General features: G+C 38.5%; 1 protein-coding gene across 5 annotated transcripts in view; it reads left to right on the forward strand.

The window, feature by feature from the left end:
- The first annotated feature begins 546 nt into the window (after nucleotides 1-546).
- Nucleotides 547-21,954, forward strand: part of LOC110464779 (interferon regulatory factor 8-like) — a 31,134-nt gene continuing 9,726 nt past the window's right edge. Inside the window, exons 1-10 of one of the 5 annotated variants that reach the window (XM_021520170.1) lie at nucleotides 547-671; nucleotides 4,944-5,067; nucleotides 8,833-9,016; nucleotides 9,267-9,444; nucleotides 11,852-11,892; nucleotides 12,540-12,591; nucleotides 14,976-15,065; nucleotides 15,874-16,038; nucleotides 16,371-16,498; nucleotides 19,625-19,788. In XM_021520170.1, the coding sequence (XP_021375845.1) occupies nucleotides 8,849-9,016; nucleotides 9,267-9,444; nucleotides 11,852-11,892; nucleotides 12,540-12,591; nucleotides 14,976-15,065; nucleotides 15,874-16,038; nucleotides 16,371-16,498; nucleotides 19,625-19,788 (986 nt within the window). In that variant the 5' untranslated portion in view covers nucleotides 547-671; nucleotides 4,944-5,067; nucleotides 8,833-8,848. The remainder of the gene's footprint in view (nucleotides 672-4,943; nucleotides 5,068-8,832; nucleotides 9,017-9,266; nucleotides 9,445-11,851; nucleotides 11,893-12,539; nucleotides 12,592-14,975; nucleotides 15,066-15,873; nucleotides 16,039-16,370; nucleotides 16,499-19,624; nucleotides 19,789-21,954) is intronic. The other 4 variants (XM_021520169.1, XM_021520172.1, XM_021520171.1 and 1 more) reach the window with 4 other exon arrangements.

A 21,954-nucleotide genomic window follows, 5' to 3' on the forward strand; every position in this document is an offset into this window, starting at 1 on the left:
AATGTTTATGTATGTATGTCAAGTAGCATTTTAAACGAAACTTATGGTTTTAGAAGTGTAATAATAATTCATTAGAAATACTGGTGGGAAATTCAGTAGAGTTGAGAGATAAACAACAGAATAGTTGATCTGTAATTATTTCCCCCTTCCCCCGATACCTCTGAACGTTAATTACGTCCAATGCATACGAATATATATGTATCTGCAGATTATAACTTATCCAATATGCAACGGTTCACGATACAAAATCCCAAAATGAAACGAATAAATGAATTGGATGTCAAAATAACGAATAGTTAGGCTTAGCAGTGTTGGAGATTACAACCCAAAATAGAATGTAGTGGTAATATTTAGTCAAGTAAAATCTACTTTCGTTTTAAGTATCGAAAACGTTTTAAAGCACTGTAAATAAAGTTAATCTTTCATAAATATGATACTATACTTAAATAGTTCTGTTTTTTTCGTAAGAATTTTGAAAAGTCTGGTTTTAGTGCTCATACGGTAAATTGAGCTGGGAATACCGTGTTACAGATTTAGCGGTATCGGGGGAATTCCGAGAAATATAAGGTATGACACAGGAAAGGTCACATCTAGCGTCAGTTCCTACAGCAAAGATTTACGCATAGGACTGGTCAGTAAACACAGGTGCAGGCTCACAGACAGTTGATGAGGTAAGTTATCGCATATTACAAACATTCTCCTCGATATATTTGTTAGTTAATTGGAACATCACTGGCGGTAATGTACGTGTACAGATATAATACTTTGTTGTGTGTTTATATTCTATAAAAAGAAGTGTCGTCACCATAATGTTGGGCCGTTATCAGTACAGGCGTCATCTATAGCTTGGCTAGCCTAATATATACTTTGTGCGAATAATATTTAACGTTACTTCATAGGGGAGTTTAACATATATATTACCCGACAGATTTTATTAAAGCTTCTTATTATTCTGTTGCTAATACTCGCTTATTGGAGTATCTTTTGATATAGGCCAATGTTATCTCATGCATGTGGGTTTTTCCAGTTTTTACAAGAATGTGTCTTTGGGCCCAGATTTTCATAATAATTCCAAAATTGAAACTCCTCTTTACAATCTGATGATATTGTACCCTTTACCTAATGGAACTCCTCTTTACAATCTGATGCTATTGTACCCTTTACCTAATGGAAATCCACTTTACAATCTGATGTTATTGTACCCTTTACCTAATGGAACTCCTCTTTACAATCTGATGATATTGTACCCTTTACCTAATGGAACTCCACTTTACAATCTGATGTTATTGTACCCTTTACCCATAGGTGGTGGGCACGTCTATCAAAAAAAAAATATATATATAAAACTAGAAAGGTGAGGAACTCAGCCCCTACCAGCGGCTGGCAAAATTGAGGTAATTTTGTTTGAAGTGTCACAGAAATTTTATCCGCTAAAATCCTTCCCACAGCGTAGTCTCGATCGAAAGTAGGGACATTAATCTTTAAATAACACCCATTATATATCTTCAAAACAGTGTAGTTATTTCGTAAGCAGTTTCGAAGCTCGCGAAAATCACCGATTTGTGTTACCTCGGACACGATCCGGAACATTTTTTCGAAACAAATTCTTCATTCGGTACACAGAATAGCGGACGACGTAACATTAATAAACCATTGTATACTCAAAGATAAGGTCAAAACAAACTTGCTTACTTGTTTTACGCACCACTAAATTTCTCCTCTCGTGTCCCTCAAGTATTTTCTCCGCAAGATTTCACATCAGCCCTCCTTCGTCCACCATCTTGGAGAATTTTATAATATGCAAGCTGATTGGTCGAGCTATTTTCGTCTATTTTTAACCGGCCGTTAGACCAATCAGCTTGCGTGTTACATATTATAAAATTCTCCAAGATGGTGGACGAAGGAGGGCTGAATGTGAAATCTTGCGGAGAAAATACTTGAGGGACACGAGAGGAGAAATTTAGTGGTGCGTAAAACAAGTAAGCAAGTTTGTTTTGACCTTATCTTTGAGTATACAATGGTTTATTAATGTTACGTCGTCCGCTATTCTGTGTACCGAATGAAGAATTTGTTTCGAAAAAATGTTCCGGATCGTGTCCGAGGTAACACAAATCGGTGATTTTCGCGAGCTTCGAAACTGCTTACGAAATAACTACACTGTTTTGAAGATATATAATGGGTGTTATTTAAAGATTAATGTCCCTACTTTCGATCGAGACTACGCTGTGGGAAGGATTTTAGCGGATACAATTTCTGTGACACTTCAAACAAAATTACCTCAATTTTGCCAGCCGCTGGTAGGGGCTGAGTTCCTCACCTTTCTAGTTTTATATATTCATTTTTTTTTTTTTTTTGATAGACGTGCCCACCACCTATGCTTTACCTAATGGAACTCCTCTTTACAATCTGATGATATTGTACCCTTTACCTAATGGAACTCCTCTTTACAATCTGATGCTATTGTACCCTTTAACTTAAAGCTGTTTTTGACATAGTTGGTTAATCTGACTTTTGTATAATTTCATGCATATAATGAAAATGCAAATTTAATGTACAAGCATTTTGATTGTACTAAAAGCTTTTAGATATTTCAAAATAACCCTACATCAAAATAAACCTACATCAAAATACCTACATCAAAATAACCCTATATCAAAATACCTACATCAAAATAACCCTACATCAAAATACCTACATCAATATAACCCTACATCAAAAGAAACAAACTTTAATAAGATATTTCTTTTAGCCTATCATATGGAAACACATATTATGAATTGCATTTCATTGATTAATATCTTATTGACTTAACCCATTTCCCCCTACAGTCACATTTGAACCTAATTACCAATCAATGACTGGGCAAGTCCAGTATAAAATTGTAGGGGTGTTTGAGTTAATATGTAGCTTCATATATAAGTAACTTAAATTAAAAGTATTTAGTGTCACTGATATTGTACAAATATTCAGTGTCAATGATATCTTACAAACTTGTTCTCACATATATGACAGACTTGATTATTTTTGTTGCATCCTGTCCATCATTCTATTAAAAAAAATGTTGTCTATATCATATCTACTATATTACATACAGTGTATCCTATGCAATTGCTGAGTATTGCATGTCAAAATAACGTCACTAACACCATCAGATTTACCTCAGTTTCCAACTCAGTTTTTCTTATGTTATTGAACTAAATTACATTAAATACAAAAAATGAACAAAATTTCAAAGAAACTCAATACAATGTGTTCTAGCTATAAGGTGTGGATCTTAATTCTATGTATGTCAGTTTTGAAAGTTGTGGATAGCCAAAGTTGAATGTTTAAAAATATGCAGAACAGTGCAAACATGTAATGTCTCCCTCTCATGTAGAGACTCTTCATATATTTTATGTTGACAACAGAAACTGAATCTCTAAAGAATCATAATCTCCTGACCATTGGCTGCAACGTCAGAAATTCCTGGCGTTTTGAAACTGTGTATATAAACACCAAAAAGTGATTTTTTTTCTATTTAGAAGGCTTATAAGTTCAATGGCAATTACAAAAGAGTTACAAGTCTTCATGTATAAATATAGTTCAATAAAATATAATCATCATGTTGATTCTGATAAAAGAACACTTGTGGTGAAAATCTCCATGTCAAATACCCATTCATGTAAATCTGATCCCTATTGTGTGTTGTTATGCCATCACGTGCGTGTCACGGAGTACAGAGAGTGTGTGTGTGAAACTTCACATGGATGTGTGCCCCATAAACAGACAGTGCTGTTTGTCTTTCAATGTCACACAACCCATACAAGTGTAACCCTTAGGGTCAAGGTCAAGGTCAATCCAGGGTCAAGGTCAGTCCTGGAGGATAAATGTCAAACCCCTGCTACAATTTATGTAATATTGTTTAACAAATTTTCATTTATGGACCGTACTTGTTTTATTACCTGGTAATTGCCCTGGCGAGTATTAGAATATCGGAATATTTGAAACATTTATATGGAGAGGTCATCATTTGTGTGTTTGTCATTTGTCATTAATGTGGTGGATTAAAAATAACCAATTGTTATAATACTCTATAGATTGTAAGTACCAATAAGGAAATTGTATTATCATGACTGGTTGGTATAATTTTTCTGCTCATACATTGAAGGTTGAGAGTCCAGTAGAGTATTGAGTTTTAAGTCCTTGATAACTCTGTTTTTATTGATGGAGACATGTCTGTTAGGGTGAAATATCTGTTGAACTTGAAAGTTATACAGCTTCCTGTTAGTTTGTTGATACAGGAAACAAAGATTATATATGACATTGCATGTTTCACATTTACATTTTTACCAGAATGAGTGTATTTTTCAACATGTGCAATAATTAACTACTATAATAGCTATCCTCTCTCCTGAGACAGATAAACATAACAACTAGAGTTTACCTCACAACGATAAGTTTTTTTATATAACTACTACAGTTTTCTTTTTTTTCACTGATCAGATGGTTTGTGTGGCCAATTTAACCAATTTAATTGCGCAAATTTTTACAACAGGTGTTGGACACACAAAAGATTGTATAATGTAGATGATGTTGTTTGTATATCCTTCAGCTGTGTTTTGTACAACAGGGGTGTACAGTATCATCATTGCTTTATAGTTATAAAGAACCTGATTTGAATCAACAGGTGCACCAGATATACAGGGTTAATATTATCTGTGGGTGTTGATTAGACTCTGTGGGTGTTGATTAGACGTGGTAGGCAGTGTGTGACAGTATTGTCATGGCTGGTAACACATCCTCACACAGTCCTACAGAAAACCACTGTAACAATGTTTCAGTCTGATTTTATCTGATAGTATCAGAAAACTATCTGTAATACTTCCTTGTTAGAACAGCCTTTTAAATGTAAAAATAAATGTTGCCTAGAGACTGAAGAAGTGAATTCCTTCCTGTCCTCACAGATATCTACAGAGATTTGGGTCACCAGATTGACAAAAACCCCTTGGCTCTGTATATGTAACACCCTATGATGAATCTCCTCATCCATAACTAAAGTTTGGAAACTAAATAATCTTCACAACTTGGGTGAGTCACATCTAACTTATTATCATATACTTTGCAGTCTTTAAGTACTATATACTTCATTGTTACCTGATGTTGTTGTGTTGGAACTATGGAGTTTGTTGTTACCATGATGTTGTTGTGTTAGTACTACAGACTTTGTTGTTGTAACCATGATGTTGTTTTATTAGTACTACAGACTTTATTGTTGTAACCATGATGTTCTGGTGTTAGTACTACAGACTTCGGTGTTGTAACCATGATGTTCTGGTGTTAGTACTACAGACTTAGGTGTTGTAACCATGATGTTGTTGTGTTAGTACTACAGACTTTGTTGTTGTAACCATGATGTTGTTTTGTTAGTACTGCAGAGTTTATTGTTGTAACCATGATGTTGTTGTGTTAGTACTACAGACTTTGGTGTTGTGGTATATGATGTTTTGTTAGTATACTACAAACTTTGTTGTTGTAACCATGTTGTTGTTGTGTTAGTACTATAGACTTTGTTGTTACCATGATGTTGTTGTGTTAGTACTACAGACTTAGGTGTTGTAACCATGATGTTGTTGTGTTAGTACTACAGACTTTGGTGTTGTTACCATGACATCGTTTGATATGTCACCATTCATATTTTTTTCATACCATGATGTTTAATGACATAAAGGAAAATGAATAATGAAAAAGAATAGAAATATAAATAATTGTAGAAATAAAATCAAAGCTGATTAAACTTCCTTCCTGTTCCAAGTGACTCAAAATAAATGTAAGTTGACTTAGACCAAAGGATTTTATGACATTTGATATATTTCCTGTTGTTTTGTATTATAGTTTGATTTCTTTTGTGTTATATAGTACATATATCGTTTAACCATTCCATAGTACAAAACGAAATGTAACTTTATCTGGGATTTAAATATGGTGTGTGAGCTACTCCTTTATTTTCATAAACTGTACACACATGAAACTGCTGGAAATATGTCCATAAATAGATTCAGTTTTATAACTATAAAAAGGTATTTACTTAGCATACACATTATGAACAGAACTATTAATAGGTAAGCGTCCTTTGAATAACAAATTACCAACTTCTCTTCTGTATTCAGATGATTTGGGGTCCCTGCGACTGAGGGCAGATGGGTAGTGTTTCTAACAAAAGGATTGATGTTCAAGTGTCTCTAACAAAGGATTGATTTTCAAGTGTCTCTAACAAAGGATTGATGTTCAAGTGTCTATGACAAAGGGTTGATAGGTAGTGTCTCTGACAAGGGACTGACAGGCTAGTGTCTCTGACAAAGGGTTAATAGGTAGTGTCTCTGACAAAGGGTTGGTAGGTAGTGTCTCTGACAAAGGGTTGATAGGTAGTGTCTCTAACAAAGGGCTGACAGGCTAGTGTCTCTAACAAGGGGCTGATAGTCTAGTGTCTCTAACAAGGGGCTGACAGGCTAGTGTCTCTAACAAGGGGCTGATAGGTAGTGTCTCTATCAAGGGGCTGATGGGCTAGTGTCTCTAACAAAGGGTTGATAGGCTAGTGTCTCTGACAAAGGGTTGATAGGTAGTGTCTCTGACAAAGGGCTGACAGGCTAGTGTCTCTGACAAAGGGTTGGTAGGTAGTGTCTCTGACAAAGGGTTGATAGGTAGTGTCTCTGACAAAGGGCTGACAGGCTAGTGTCTCTAACAAGGGACTGATGGGCTAGTATCTCTTACAAGGGGCTGATAGGCTCGTGTCTCTGACAAGGGGCTGATGGGCTAGTGTCTCTAACAAAGGGTTGATAGGCTAGGGTCTCTGACAAAGGGTTGATAGGTAGTGTCTCTGATAAAGGGTTGATAGGTAGTGTCTCTAACAAAGGGCTGACAGGCTAGTGTCTCTGACAAGGGGCTGATGATCTAGTGTGTCTTACAAGGGGCTGATGGGCTAGTGTCTCTAACAAGGGGTTGATAGGGAGTGTCTCTGACAAGGGGCTGATGTGCTAGTGTCGCTAACAAGGGGTTGATAGGTAGTGTCTCTGACAAGGGGCTGATGTGCTAGTGTGTCTTACAAGGGGCTGACAGGTAGTGACTCTGACAAAGGGCTGACAGGCTAGTGTCTCTGACAAGGGGCTGATGATCTAGTGTGTCTTACAAGGGGCTGATGGGCTAGTGTCTCTAACAAGGGGTTGATAGGTAGTGTCTCTGACAAAGGGCTGACAGGCTAGTGTCTCTGACAAAGGGTTGAAAGGTAGTGTCTCTGACAAAGGGCTGACAGGCTAGTGTCTCAGACAAGGGGCTGATGATCTAGTGTGTCTTACAAGGGGCTGATGTGCTAGTGTCTCTAACAAGGGGTTGATAGGTAGTGTCTCCGACAAAGGGTTGATAGGTAGTGTCTCTGACAAGGGACTGATGTGCTAGTGTGTCTTACAAGGGGCTGACAGGTAGTGACTCTGACAAGGGGCTGACAGGCTAGTGTCTCTGACAAGGGACTGATGAGCTAGTGTCTCTAACAAGGGGCTGAAGGGCTTGTGTCTCTGACAAGGGACTGATGGGCTAGTGTCTCTGACAAAGGGCAGACAGGCTAGTGTCTCTAACAAAGGACTGATGTGCTAGTGTCTCTAACAAGGGGTTGATAGGTAGTGTCTCTGACAAGGGGCTGATGTGCTAGTGTGTCTTACAAGGGGCTGATGGGCTAGTGTCTCTAACAAGGGGTTAATAGGTAGTGTCTCTGACAAAGGGTTGATAGGTAGTGTCTCTAACAAAGGGCTGACAGGCTAGTGTCTCTGACAAGGGGCTGATAGGCTAGTGTCTCTGACAAGGGGCTGATGTGCTAGTGTCTCTAACAAGGGTTGATAGGTAGTGTCTCTGACAAGGGGCTGATAGGTAGTGTCTCTGACAAAGGGTTGATAGGTAGTGTCTCTGACAAGGGGCTGATGGGCTAGTGTCTCTAACAAGGGGCTGATAGGCTAGTGTCTCTAACAAGGGGCTGATGGGCTAGTGTCTCTGACAAAGGGCTGATGGGATAGTGTCTCTAACAAGGGGCTGATGGTCTAGTATCTCTAACAACGGGCTGATAGGCTAGTGTCTTTAACAAGGGGCTGATAGGCTAGTGTCTCTGACAAGGGACTGATGAGCTAGTGTCTCTTTCAAGGGGCTGTTGGGCTAGTGTCTCTAACAAGGGACTGATGGGCTAGTGTCTCTAACAAGGGGCTGATGGGCTAGTGTCTCTGACAAGGGACTGATGAGCTAGTGTCTCTTACAAGGGACTGATGAGCTAGTGTCTCCTACAATTGCCCTATGGGCTAGTGTCTCTGACAAGGGACAGATGAGCTAGTGTGTCTTACAAGGGGCTGATGGGCTAGTGTCTCTAACAAGGGGCTGATTGGCTAGTGTCTCTTACAAGGGTTGATAGGTAGTGTCTCTGACATAGGGCTGATGGGCTAGTGTCTCTGACAAGGGACTGATGAGCTAGTGTCTCTAACAAGGGGCTGATGGATTAGTGTCTCTAACAAAGGGCTGTTGGGCTAGTGTCTCTAATAAAGGGCTGTTTGGCTAGTGTCTCTAACAAAGGGCTGTTGGGCTAGTGTCTCTGACAAAGGGCTGATGGGCTAGTATCTCTGTCACAGGGCTGACGGGCAAGTGTTTGTTGACAATTGTTGATGTTCAGGGGTCTGTGATTAAATTTGGATCAGCAAGGGTCTTTGAAAAAGGGGATGGGCTAGTGTCTCTGACAAAGAAAAAAGGTTAGTGACAGTGGTTAGATAATGAAGAAGGTTGAGTATGGTTTGACTGATATAGTTGATTTTATTGATGATGTTGTAGGAAACACCAAGTTGTCATGGATACACCAAGTCGTCAACGGTTACGCCCTTGGCTTGAAGCCAAGATTAACTCTAATACAATCCCTGGGCTTAAGTGGCTGAGCAGTTCCCAACAAATATTCAGGGTACCATGGAAACATGGTGGAAAACATGACTGGCATGAAGAGGACTCCTTGATTTTTAAGGTAAACTAATGTTCTTGGTACGAAACAGTGACGTTAAAATTGTTGAATTAGATAGTATCAGGAAAGTGGAAATGACGGTGTATGTTTTTGTAACTTTATTTGGAAAAATAAAAACATTTACTGTCATGAAACTGTATTAAAGAGATTTTAGCATAGGTTTATAATTAGTAAAATAACACTGCATCAAATTGAGCGAGGCTTATAGACATTGAATTGTAAGGGATTATCTGTTAAAATTTACATTTACCAGGAATGGGCCGTCCACACTGGACGTTATCGAGAGGGAGTTGATACTGCTGAGTGGCCCACCTGGAAAACACGTTTTAGGTGTGCCCTGAACAAACTACCTGACATTACGGAAGTTAAGGATATGAGTTCCCTGGATGGAGCAGAGCCTTACAGGGCCTACAAATTCATACCAAGGAGAGGTTTGTATAAATATTGCAGGGCCTACAAGTTCTTGCCCTTAAAGGGTAGTTATTAAACATGATACAGGGCCTACTAATTCATACCCAGGAAAGGTTTGTATACATATTGCAGGGCCTACAAGTTCTTGCCCTTAAAGGGTATTTATTATACATGATACAGGGCCTACTAATACATACCCAGGAAAGGTTTGTATACATATTGCAGGACCTACAAGTTCTTGTCCTTAAAGGGGAGTTACATTACATGATACAGGGCCTACAAATACATGTACATATCCAGGAAAGGTTTGTATAAATAATGCACAGCCTTTAAATTCTTGCCTAGAAAGGGTAGTTATTATACATGATACAGGGCCAACTAATACGTACCATGGAAAGGTTTGTTAACCCTTTCACCACTGTAGACCATAGTGGACTCATCCAGATGATTGTATGGTAGAGTCTACACAAGTTACCAAGGGGTGAAAGGGTTAATAAATGTATGGCCTTCAAATTCTTGTCCTTAAATGATAGTTACTATACATGATACAGGGCCTACACATTCATACCCATCAAGGCTTTTAACAAATTTTCAAAGTATATAGTACAAATACACACTTGGCATTATCAGTGATAATGTGTTATTCTTGGTTCTAGAAAATAAAACCTACATGTATACACAGTGTATTATAATAGATCACATGCCTATCAGAGGCACATGGATAGTATTGTTCTGTGATATGTATTACGAAACGATGTAACAATCATAAGTCAGATGTCAAGTAACATATTTCCTAAATAAGTTTGTACATTAGACAGTGTGCTGTACAACTTAAATTACTGGAACATCCAGGTCAAAGGTTAGATTTTTTCACTTAATGGGCTCCACTTAGCATGTGTATAATAACTGTATACACCACTATTAAACATGTGACCCTGATCATTGTTAGACATAAGAATCATCAATGAGTGGTGCTTCATAAAAATTTTGAGACTAAATGGAACTTTTGTAAAATGTAAACTTTAATTATTTTACAACAATTATGAAACAAATGATTTCAACTTACCAGTATATTAATCACTCTTGTTGGCCCGGATGTTAGCGTGCAGGGGACTTAATGTGGGAGGAAACTGGAGTACCCAGAGAAAACCCACGTGGTCGGGCAGGGGATTCAATACCTTTTCAAGTCTGATCAGGGAATCGAACCTCGGTCGCCTTGGTGAAACGCAAGTTTGATACTAGGTACCTCAATTGCCAGAAGAAAAAGTCAGAGGTCAAAGCTGTCAAAATTCAGAGGGCAAAGGTCTGACCAGTATAGGACATGTTCATAACCCTTTTATTGTTCATAGTAAAGTTGCAATAATAAATTCAATTTACTCAGAGCTCTGTAGAAGTGTTGTATAGATCCTATATGGTGTGCTGTATGTTTATTGTCTATTCCTACAATGTGTAAAAGGATTGGATTTTGAACACTTACTTGTTGTATATAATATATTTCCGTATTACGGAGTGCGTGTTGTGATCATCGACTCCATATTGTTTACCCGGGGTATTCCCGTTGGGGATTCCCTTCTGGTATTATATTTAGACGTTTCTGATTGGTTAATATTTTTGGGATATGTTACCTTACCTGTACAGCACTCTACGTTCAGGAATGGGTCAGTATCGAGTTCAAATACTACATTGCACGTGCATTTCAAGGCATACAATTAAATTTGGCTATATCAGTCTGGCAGAGGCTTACATGTAGCTGGCCGGCTCGTCATCTCCCTTCTTACGGGCAAGTATGTAGGAGTATATTTCGGCCTTAGACCTCAAAATTATCCGGGCTGGGTGGTACTTTCCAATTGTAGGCATGTTTTGGTCGAATTATCTTAGCGTTAATTTGGATGGTTATTTTCCCATTGTAGGCATGTTGTAATATATTGTCGGGGTGTGTTAAAACTTATTCCCCGGGGTTGGATACCGGGTGGACATTTTTGAGAGGACATGTTACACGGTATACTGTTTTTAGTATGGACCGGTCGAGTGGTTGACGAGCTGTAACATTGTGCATATCTATTCATCATGGTTCATCTAATTTACTTCACTGTTCCATTTTGTACATAATAAATTGTAGAACTTAATAAAACGTGTTGTCATTCATTGACCTGTAGCCAGCTGAAGTTAAGTCAAGACAGAACCACAGAGTTGTCGAATGAAAAATCACTATACGAGGACAAAACTTTTACACAATGTATACCTTCACTATAGCTGACTGAGTAAGCAAGTATTTTCCACTTGTTATTGTACAGGTTTTGTGGCCAATGACTGGGTAGATATTTGACCAAATATTACATCTATTACAAATGCATTATTACAGATATATAAACTAATTAGAGAAAATGTGAAAGTTTCTTACCAAAATTATTTAATTTGTTCTTACAGATTCCAGACAGAACAGAAGTCCTCCTGGACTTATAACAGCGGTATGTACTGTATGGCTATCATTTACTGGTTTTTACAGGGCTTTTTATGTACGCGTTGATTGTCACTTTGAGAGGAAGCCAGGTAGTCCAAATCACTTGTAGGTTAGGTATATACCATACCGTAGAAACAAATTTAGGAGGAGACGGCGGAGGGTTGTATACGGGAATCAGTCTTTCCATCCGTCTGTCTGTTTTTAGGCAAAATCTTGCCTGGATAGCTCCTACATTTTTCATCTGAATATTATGAAATTTCGATGCAGTTGTTACGCACTCTTAAGTAGTACATCTGTTGTTATTTTTGATCGCACAATTCTGACGGAGGTTTGGTTGGCTTCTTTTTCAAATTATTAGTTTAATCATGTCCAGATAATTGGCCCTATAGGTGCAGCCAAAGTGTGATACACTCCAAGGATATAATCACCCTTCTCTGAAGTTGTACACCTGCCCATAGCTTTGCTCAAATTATTTTGTTGAAGTTAAATATGTTTTTGGCTAAACTCTAATGTAGCCACCGAGTCTGAAGTTGTGCTCTAGTGCATATTATATTTATAGGAGTTATGTCCCTTTTACCAACTTATTAGTCCTACATTTTACAGTTTGCTAGGTGATGTTAATTGATTGATGATTCAGACTTTGTATTTATGCAGCACACCTCTCCAGAGTTGGAACAAACGTTCGAACTACCATTGCGAACTGATGGTAAGTAATTTATGGACTTCTTAAGATATCTCATCCTATTTTTGTCTCTGTGCAATTTACACTCTCCACAACAAAGTAAGAGGGATATTGTGCAATCAGATTGTCTGTCTGTAGACAACGGTATGTTGGTGTATTTGTCTCCTGTGTGGATCTAATGCCAACTTTAAAGTCAATTTAAGATACCCGAAGGTGACCAAATATTTTGTTTACGTTATTTTTGTGTGAACTTTATTTCGTAAACTATGCCTTTAGGTTTTATTCTTGAATGCTTGAATTTATGATTGAAAGGATGTTATTTCAAAATCAATGACTAATAATTCATGAAATTCCTTTATTCAGGAGATTTAAATTCGTGATTGAGTATCCTTGCAAACTAATATGAAAATTACTCTCTCACAAAAAGATATTGACTTATAGTACGTCCTACTGAATGATAAGTTACAGTATCAAGGGGGCAAAGGTCATGTCTTATACAAATCTTGATGAATCCATTTAAGTTGAAGAAACCCACAGTGTTACTGGTGCCATTTGAGTTGTGACTAACTTCTGATGTCACTGCTGCAGGTCTGGAAACATTAAAAGTTGGCATGATGTAGCCCCCTGCATGATCTTAATTAATGATGGTAATTGATGGGGCAGGCTCTGTAGAAATGTTTCTTTTTCTACCTCTCATTGGAGAAATAAAACTGATTTGCTGCCCTAATTGCGCCATCTTCTGCACTTTCTCCCTCATCTGCTTTACCTTTTTGGAAGTGTTGATCTAGGCTCCTCTGGTTAGCTTGTTTTCAGAATAAAACGATTGTTGTGTCATGCTGCTGTGTTTACACGTCAGTGAATCTGTACTTTAAAATGGTCCTTTAGTGATGATAACACCTGTGGATGTCATACAACCTTGATTATTGCAAAGTTGTAAAATCAAACAAACAGAAATTCTAATAAATAATTCTTTACTTTATTAGCTCACCGGGTCCGGATGCCATTCTGTGGCGTCCGTCGTCCGTTGTCCATGCATCATCAGTTTCTTTAAATGACTTCTCCTTCTTAACCAGTGATCAGAATTTAATTTGACTGGAAGCATCCCTAGGTGGTGGGGATTGAAAATTGTGGAAATGGTGGGGCTGACCCCCCAGGGGGCTGAGGGGCAGGGCCAAAAGGGGAAAATTTTGCTATATTGCTATAAACCACTTCTTCTGTAGAACTTTATGCACTGTGTTTCAATCATATTTGGTCAGAAGAATTCATGATATTAAAATTGATCCTGGGGTTTGGTCAAACTCCTAGGGACCTAGTTTCTGAGTCACAGCTTGGGAACAGTTGAGATCCTCACCCTATAACCATATATACAATTGAATTAAGTATGAATGCACATATGCTGCTGGGGGCCGCGGTGGCCAAGTGGTTAAGTCGTCTGACATTCTGCTACCACTAGCCCTTTGCCACTGGATTGCGGGAATGCGGCCTACGTTGGGCGGTCGCGAGGTACTGGCCGTATGTTGGTGTTTTTTTCTCCGGAAACTTCAGCTTTTCTTCACCACCAAAACCTGGCACGTCCTTAAATGACCATAGCTGTTAATAAGACGAAAAACACAAATAAACCTTAACTAAAGCACATATGCTTTCAGGATGGCTCCGAGGTCTGCCCCACCCTTGGAGACTTAACCCCTGGGTCATAACTTTGAAACAGTTAAGATACCCACCCCAAAGCTATATATACAATTGCTGGGCATAAAGAGATGAATGCAGTCATGATATTAGAATTGACTCCAGGTTCTACCCCACCCTTGGAGACTTAACCCCTGGGTCATAACTTTGAAACAGTTAAGATCCCCACCCCAGAACTATATATACAAATGTTGGGCATACAGAGACGAATGCAGTCATGATATTAGAATTGATCCTGGGGTCAGGCCACAACCCTAGGGACATATTTTCTTAGTCACAGCTTGGAAACCGTTGAGATCTCCACCCCATAACCATACATAAAATTGCTGGGCATGAAAAATCTAATACAGATATGCTACAAGGATTGACCTTGGGGTCTGGCCCATTCCCTGGGAACTTATTTGGAGAATATTTTGCCATGATTGCTTAGATATCCATGTAAGTGATACAGGCCCTCTAGGCCTCTTGTTTCAGCCAGCCAGCCTGCATTTTGATATCTAAACTAATAGTAACATTAACTAACACTTAATACTTAATGCTGGTATTGGCTTTTGTTCCATGTTTTGTTATAGATCAAGCATTGTCCTATTCTCTCCCATAGTTGGCTTCTAGTCCTGAAACTTGTTATTGTTTCTCTCCTTTTCCCTCTGATAGATAACTTTCCCCTTAATTCCCTCTAGATGTGATTGCTATTTACTGGCATGTGTTTCTCCTCTTTTCAGATGATAAACTATTGCCTGACATTGACCTTGACTTTTTCAATGAAGTTACCACTATGGAAGTAGAAGATTATCATGGCAATCTACACAATGGTGAGAGAAGCATGGCATGCAAATCTTTGCTTAAAGTATTTCTTTCTATCCACCTTTTAGACATTTCTTTCCAAGGGGGAGAGCCATGTGCCATCATTTCATTATTACTTAATGGCGTTACAATAGGTTATATTACATGAGTTTATATGTAAGTTAGATGTCATTGGTCTTTACTGAATTAAGCATTGAACTTTTTCTGTATGGCATTTATGATCTGTTTGAATGACAAGGCTTTGCAAGCGAACATTATGAATTGTTTTTAAAGGTGTCATTCAATTAGATCATAAATGCCATACAAAAACAGCTCAATGCTTATATTTATGTTTATTCGTTTTTTTGTTTTTTTTTAATTTACAAATTATATTTAAAATTCAAAAATTCCTGCCTTAATGACAGTCTCCACAAATTTGTTCAATATTTGAAACAGTGTATTGTTGAGTGCTGATTGGTTAAGCATTGTGTCTTGTGGTGCATGTCAATGTTATGGATGTTTTTAACAAACACATCTTTTACTGGTATGCATACATATCATTTAGCTTGGCAGTTTAATTCTGAGGCTTTGCAATACTGTCTAAATTTATGAGCTTTTATAGGCTTTAGCTCTGTAACCTTATATCAGTACCCGTTTAAACAACCTGGTAAACAACCTGGTAGACAGGTCAAGTCCTAGTTCAATCCTGAAAAATAAGTGTTAATTGAATCATTCAGGACAAATTAAGATATTTCAGTGTAGGATTAACTTTACAAAGTTTTTGGACACATTTTCTGTTTTATATTTGTTGCTGTAAATCTGTGTTGACTTCCTCAGGCCATCCTAGTCAGGTCCATCCCCATGTTGCTGTTGTTGTCCCGACAACCAAAATGGAGGATGCTCCGGTATCTCCTGTCATGGGAGAACTTGTCCCAGCCCCATCAGGTGCACATCTTGCTTCAAACCTTAGGGACCTAACACCCCTACAGTCAGAAGAATTAGGTAAGGCAACTTTCATACATACCCTTCCCTGAAAAAAGTTACCCCAGGGAATAAATCAGCTAGCTAATTTCCTTCGCTTGGAAAATTTCAGAGAGGGAAAGAAATGACTTCTTCACCTCCCTGGTATTTGTGCGCACCCCACCCAGCATATTTATCTCCATGGAATACTACAACCCTTACTAGTAGAACAAGTCACAGACAAAGGTTAACGAGTCTTGTTCAAGGTCACAAAACTCATTTTTCAGTCGGTAGTAATAAAGAAGCAGCCTACTTAGCACCATATTGTCCCATCCAACTAATTGTGTATAGTGACACAGATGTTTTTGTTCTAGAATATGAAATGGACATAAAGTTGATGTATCGCCACTTGGATGTGTATCAGTCCACTTGTTGTAACGCAAAAGGTTGTCGCTTATCCTACGGTCAGGAACCAGAGCTGGTGGACGGATTACATCAGGCAGTGAGTATCGTCACCTATTGATATCAATAATATAGTCTGTTTTATGCGGCTTCTAAAGAATTGTCCTGTATAATGGCTAAATCATTATATTTGTTACAAAAAATAATCCTCTATTAAAACAAAGCATTTGACCTTTGACTTGTCTGAAAGGCAAATGTTCAAAGACAAATATTGTAACCTTAGATTCTTTCTCAAGTACTGATATCAGAGACACAATACAAATGACCTTGGATCCTCAGATACACAAGGTTCATTAGGTCCTTTCTGAAGGACTTACAAGACATGGGACCTTGGGTCCTTTCTGAAGGACTAACAAGACATGGGACATTTGGGTCCTTTCTGAAAGATTAACAAGACATGGGACATTGGGTCCTTTCTGAAAGATTAACAAGACATGGGACATTGGGTCCTTTCTGAAGGACTTACAAGACATGGGACATTGGGTCCTTTCTGAAAGATTAACAAGACATGGGACATTGGGTCCTTTCTGAAAGATTAACAAGACATGGGACATTGGGTCCTCTCTGAAGGACTAACAAGACATGGGACCTTGGATCCTTTCTGAAGGACTTACAAGACATGGGACCTTGTGTCCTTTCTGAAGGACTAACAAGACATGGGACCTTGGGTCCTGTCTGAAGGACTTACAAGACATGGGACATTGGGTCCTCTCTGAAGGACTTACAAGACATGGGACCTTGGGTCTGTCTGAAGGACTAACAAGACATGGGACCTTGGGTCCTCTCTGAAGGACTTACAAGACATGGGACCTTGGGTCCTGTCTGAAGGACTAACAAAACATGGGACATTGGGTCCTCTCTGAAGGACTTACAAGACATGGAACCTTGGGTCCTTTCTGAAGGACTAACAAGACATGGGACCTTGGGTCCTGTCTGAAGGACTTACAAGACATGGGACTTTGGGTCCTCTCTGAAAGACTTAAAAGACATGTGACCTTGGGTCCTTTCTGAAGGACTAACAAGACATGGGACCTTGGGGCCTCTCTGAAAGACTTACAAGACATGGGACTTTGGGTCCTGTCTGACGGACTTACAAGACAGGGAACCTTGGGTCCTTTCTGAGGGACTAACAAGACATGGGACCTTGGGTCCTATCTGAAGGACTAACAAAACATGGGACCTTGGGTCCTGCCTGAAGGACTTACAATACATGGGACATTGGGTCCTGTATGAAGGACTTACAAGACATGTGACCTTGGGTCCTTTCTGAAGGACTAACAAGACATGTGACCTTGGGTCCTTTCTAAAGGACTAACTAGACATGTGACCTTGGGTCCTTTCTGAAGGACTAACAAGACATGGGACATTGGGTCCTGTATGAAGGACTTACAAGACATGTGACCTTGGGTCCTTTCTGAAGGACTTACAAGACATGTGACCTTGGGTCCTTTCTGAAGGACTTACAAGACATGGGACCTTGGGTCCTTTCTAAAGGACTTACTAGACATGGGACCTTGGGGCTTGTATGAAGGACTAAAACAAGGACCTTGGGTCCTGTATGAAGGACTTACAAGACTTGAACATTGGTTCTTGTCAGAAGGACTTACAAGACATGGGACAGTGGGTCCTTTCTGAAGGACTTAATAGACATGGGACCTTGGGTCCTGTATGAAGGACCAACAAGACTTGAACATTGGTTCTTGTCAGAAGGACTTACAAGACATGGGACATTGGGTCCTTTCTGAAGGACTAACTAGACATGGGACCTTGGGTCCTGTATGAAGGACTAACAAGGACCTTGGGTCCTGTCTGAAAGACTAACAAGACTTGAACACTGGTTCTTGTCAGAAGGACTAACTAATAATGGAACCTTGTGTTATAAACCTTTTCCAGCAAATGTCAATATCTATTAATTATGGATTTCTTGTTGAGGTGAATATGTGGTTATGTGGACCCGAAAAATAATGATTCTTTCTCACTTTCTCAGGTCCATAAAACCATGCACATATTCACCAAAACAAAAGTCCTTAATTGTTACATTACATATAAATTATGCTGTTTTTATTATTAAACAGGAACATTAAATAATAAAATCATCAAAAGAAAAGTACTGCATTTGGCATAGAGCATTGTGAGGTTACAATTGAAGTGTCACATCAGAAAGAGAATTCTAACCTGCTGTTTCTAAAAATACGCCCGAGGTCAATATATCTTTACTCGGGTCGATAAATCCAGGTATTGACCGAAGTTAAAGGCTACAATTGATTTATTATTATACAAAACAGTAATGTAAGCAATCTGAAAAAAAAGAAAAGAAAAAAACCGCTTCGGAAGTGGGACGGTGCATTGTTTGGAGACACGTCATAATTCTATTTTTAGAAACACCCAGTCCTTCAACAAAAATCATGCGCTCCAAGTCAATATTGGTTTTTATGGGTGGACACGTGATGCACTTCTGGCCAATCACTTGTCGGGAATAATATGAAAAAATAATAATACAAATTACCGACCTACATGTGATTATGATCCAACCAGTGAGAACGTAGGAATTAGTCATGTCATCATATATTACCAGGTACTTTTACCTAGAGGCTGATTTTACCTGTACATGATGATGTTACTTTACCTGTAGAGATATATATTTATTTTACCTGTACATAATGATGTTACTTTACCTGTATAGATATATATTAATTTTACCTGTACATGATGATGTTACTTTACCTGTAGAGATATATATTAATTGTACCTGTACATGATGACGTTACTTTACCTGTAGAGATATATATTAATTTTACCTGTACATGATGATGTTACTTTACCTGTAGAGATATATATTATTTTTACCATGAAGTGGGGCTGTGTTGGCCTAGTTGTTAAGGTGTCTGACTATGTATGATTACTAGCCCTAGCTGAACTGGGTCACAGGTTTGAGGCCTGCGTGGGGCAGTCACCAGCTACTGACCGTAGGGCAGTGTTTTTTTCTCCGGGTACTCCGGCTTTCCTCTACCACCAAAACCTGTCACATCCTTTAATGACCATAGCTGTTAATAGGACTTAAAAACATGGAGAAACAAATTTTTACATCTTAATGTTAGCTGTAAATACCTGTAAATGTTAATATTTATTTGTACCTGTTGGTGTAACATTTGTTGTTTACCTGTAGATGTTTGGGCCTGATGGAATAGCAAACATATGCTTCCCTCCGTGTGATGCGATACTGAAGAACCAGAAACAAGTGTCCTTGACCAATCAGCTGTTAAACGCCCTTGACCGAGGGGTCATTCTGGAGTGTGAGAATGGCAATGTATATGCCACCAGGAAGTGCAAGTAGGTAGCAACTGTTTTAAAGAAATACAAGACGTACATTTTCAGGGACAATTTGGAGAATTCTGTAAGGTTCTGTAATTATTTAGCTTTCTAAAATCGTCAAGGTACTTAGTAGGGCAAATAGCCATAGTGTGGTGTTTATTAGGGCAAATAGCCATAGTGTGGTGTTTATTAGGGCAAATAGCCATAGTGTGGTGTTTATTAGGGCAAATAGCCATAGTGGCATTTATTAGGGCAAATAGCCATACTAAGCGTGGTGTTTATTAGGGCAAATAGCCAAGTGTGGTGTTTATTAGGGCAAATAGCCATACTAAGTGTGGTGTTTATTAGGGAAAATAGCAATAATGTTGAAACTGGAGTGATAAGAAACAATAAATAGATGATATTTTATGGTTTTCTGAAGAATATCATAATTCTCCAACACTTTGCTGGTGCATTCCATTTATGTTAGGGAAAAGATAAACAGCATCTTTACCTACCTAGTGCAAGACAGCTAACACACGATATCATACTGAAAATGTCACTATTTTACCGTGTAGCTAGGGTTGTGCCGTGAACCTTGTCACCCAGTTGTTGTGCCATTGGTGTTGGCACAGGGCATTTGGTTTATCTTTAGGTGTACAGTATTTTTATGATAGACAATGTAGGAAAAATGATCAACCACTCCTGTGTGACACAGAACCTTCGGGATAAGATTTCTGTGTCTGCATAACACAGGAGCGATAGATTCTATTACACAACACAGGAGCAATAGATTCTATAACACAACACAGGAGCGATAGATTCTATAACACAACACAGGAGCTATAGATTCTATTACACAACAGCGGAGCGATAGATTCTATTACATAACACAGGAGCGATAGATTCTATTACACGACACAGGAGCTATAGATTCTATTACATGACACAGGAGCTATAGATTCTATTGCATGACACAGGAGCTATAGATTCTATTGCATGACACAGGAGCTATAGATTATATTACATAACACAGGAGCTAAAGATTCTATTACATAACACAGGAGCAATAGATTCTATAACACAACACAGGAGCGATAGATTCTATTACACAACACAGGAGCGCTAGATTCTATTACATGACACAGGAGCTAAAGATTCTATTACATGACACAGGAGCTATAGATTCTATTGCATGACACAGGAGCTATAGATTCTATTGCATGACACAGGAGCTATAGATTCTATTGCATGACACAGGAGCTATAGATTCTATAACATGACACAGGAGCTAGAGATTCTATAACATGACACAGGAGCTATAGATTCTATTGCATGACACAGGAGCTATAGATTCTATAACATAACACAGGAGCAATAGATTCTATTACATAACACAGGAGCTATATATTCTATTACACAACACAGGAGCGATAGATTCTATTACACAACACAGGAGCGCTAGATTCTATTACATGACACAGGAGCTATAGATTATGTTACACAACACAGGAGCTATAGATTCTGTTACATAACACAGGAGCTATAGATTCTATAACATAACACAGGAGCAATAGATTCTATAACATAACACAGGAGCAATAGATTCTATTACATGACACAGGAGCGATAGATTCTATTACATAACACAGGAGCGATAGATTCTATTACACAACACAGGAGCGCTAGATTCTATTACACAACACAGGAGCTATAGATTCTGTTACATAACACAGGAGCTATAGATTCTTTTATATAACACAGGAGCTATAGATTCTATTACATAACACTTGAGCTATAGATTCTATTACACAACACAGGAGCGCTAGATTCTATTACATGACACAGGAGCTAAAGATTCTATTACATAACACAGGAGCAATAGATTCTATAACATAACACAGGAGCAATAGATTCTATAACATGACACAGGAGCTAGAGATTCTATAACATGACACAGGAGCTATAGATTCTATAACATGACACAGGAGCTAGAGATTCTATTACATGACACAGGAGCTATAGATTATGTTACACAACACAGGAGCTATAGATTCTATTACATAACACAGGAGCTATATATTCTATTACATAACACAGGAGCTATAGATTCTTTTACATAACACAGGAGCTATAGATTCTATTACATAACACAGGAGCAATAGATTCTATTACATAACTAGATTCTATTACACAACACATGAG

The sequence above is a fragment of the Mizuhopecten yessoensis genome, unplaced genomic scaffold (assembly GCF_002113885.1).
Source record: "Mizuhopecten yessoensis strain PY_sf001 unplaced genomic scaffold, ASM211388v2 scaffold11033, whole genome shotgun sequence".
Taxonomy (NCBI): domain Eukaryota; kingdom Metazoa; phylum Mollusca; class Bivalvia; order Pectinida; family Pectinidae; genus Mizuhopecten; species Mizuhopecten yessoensis.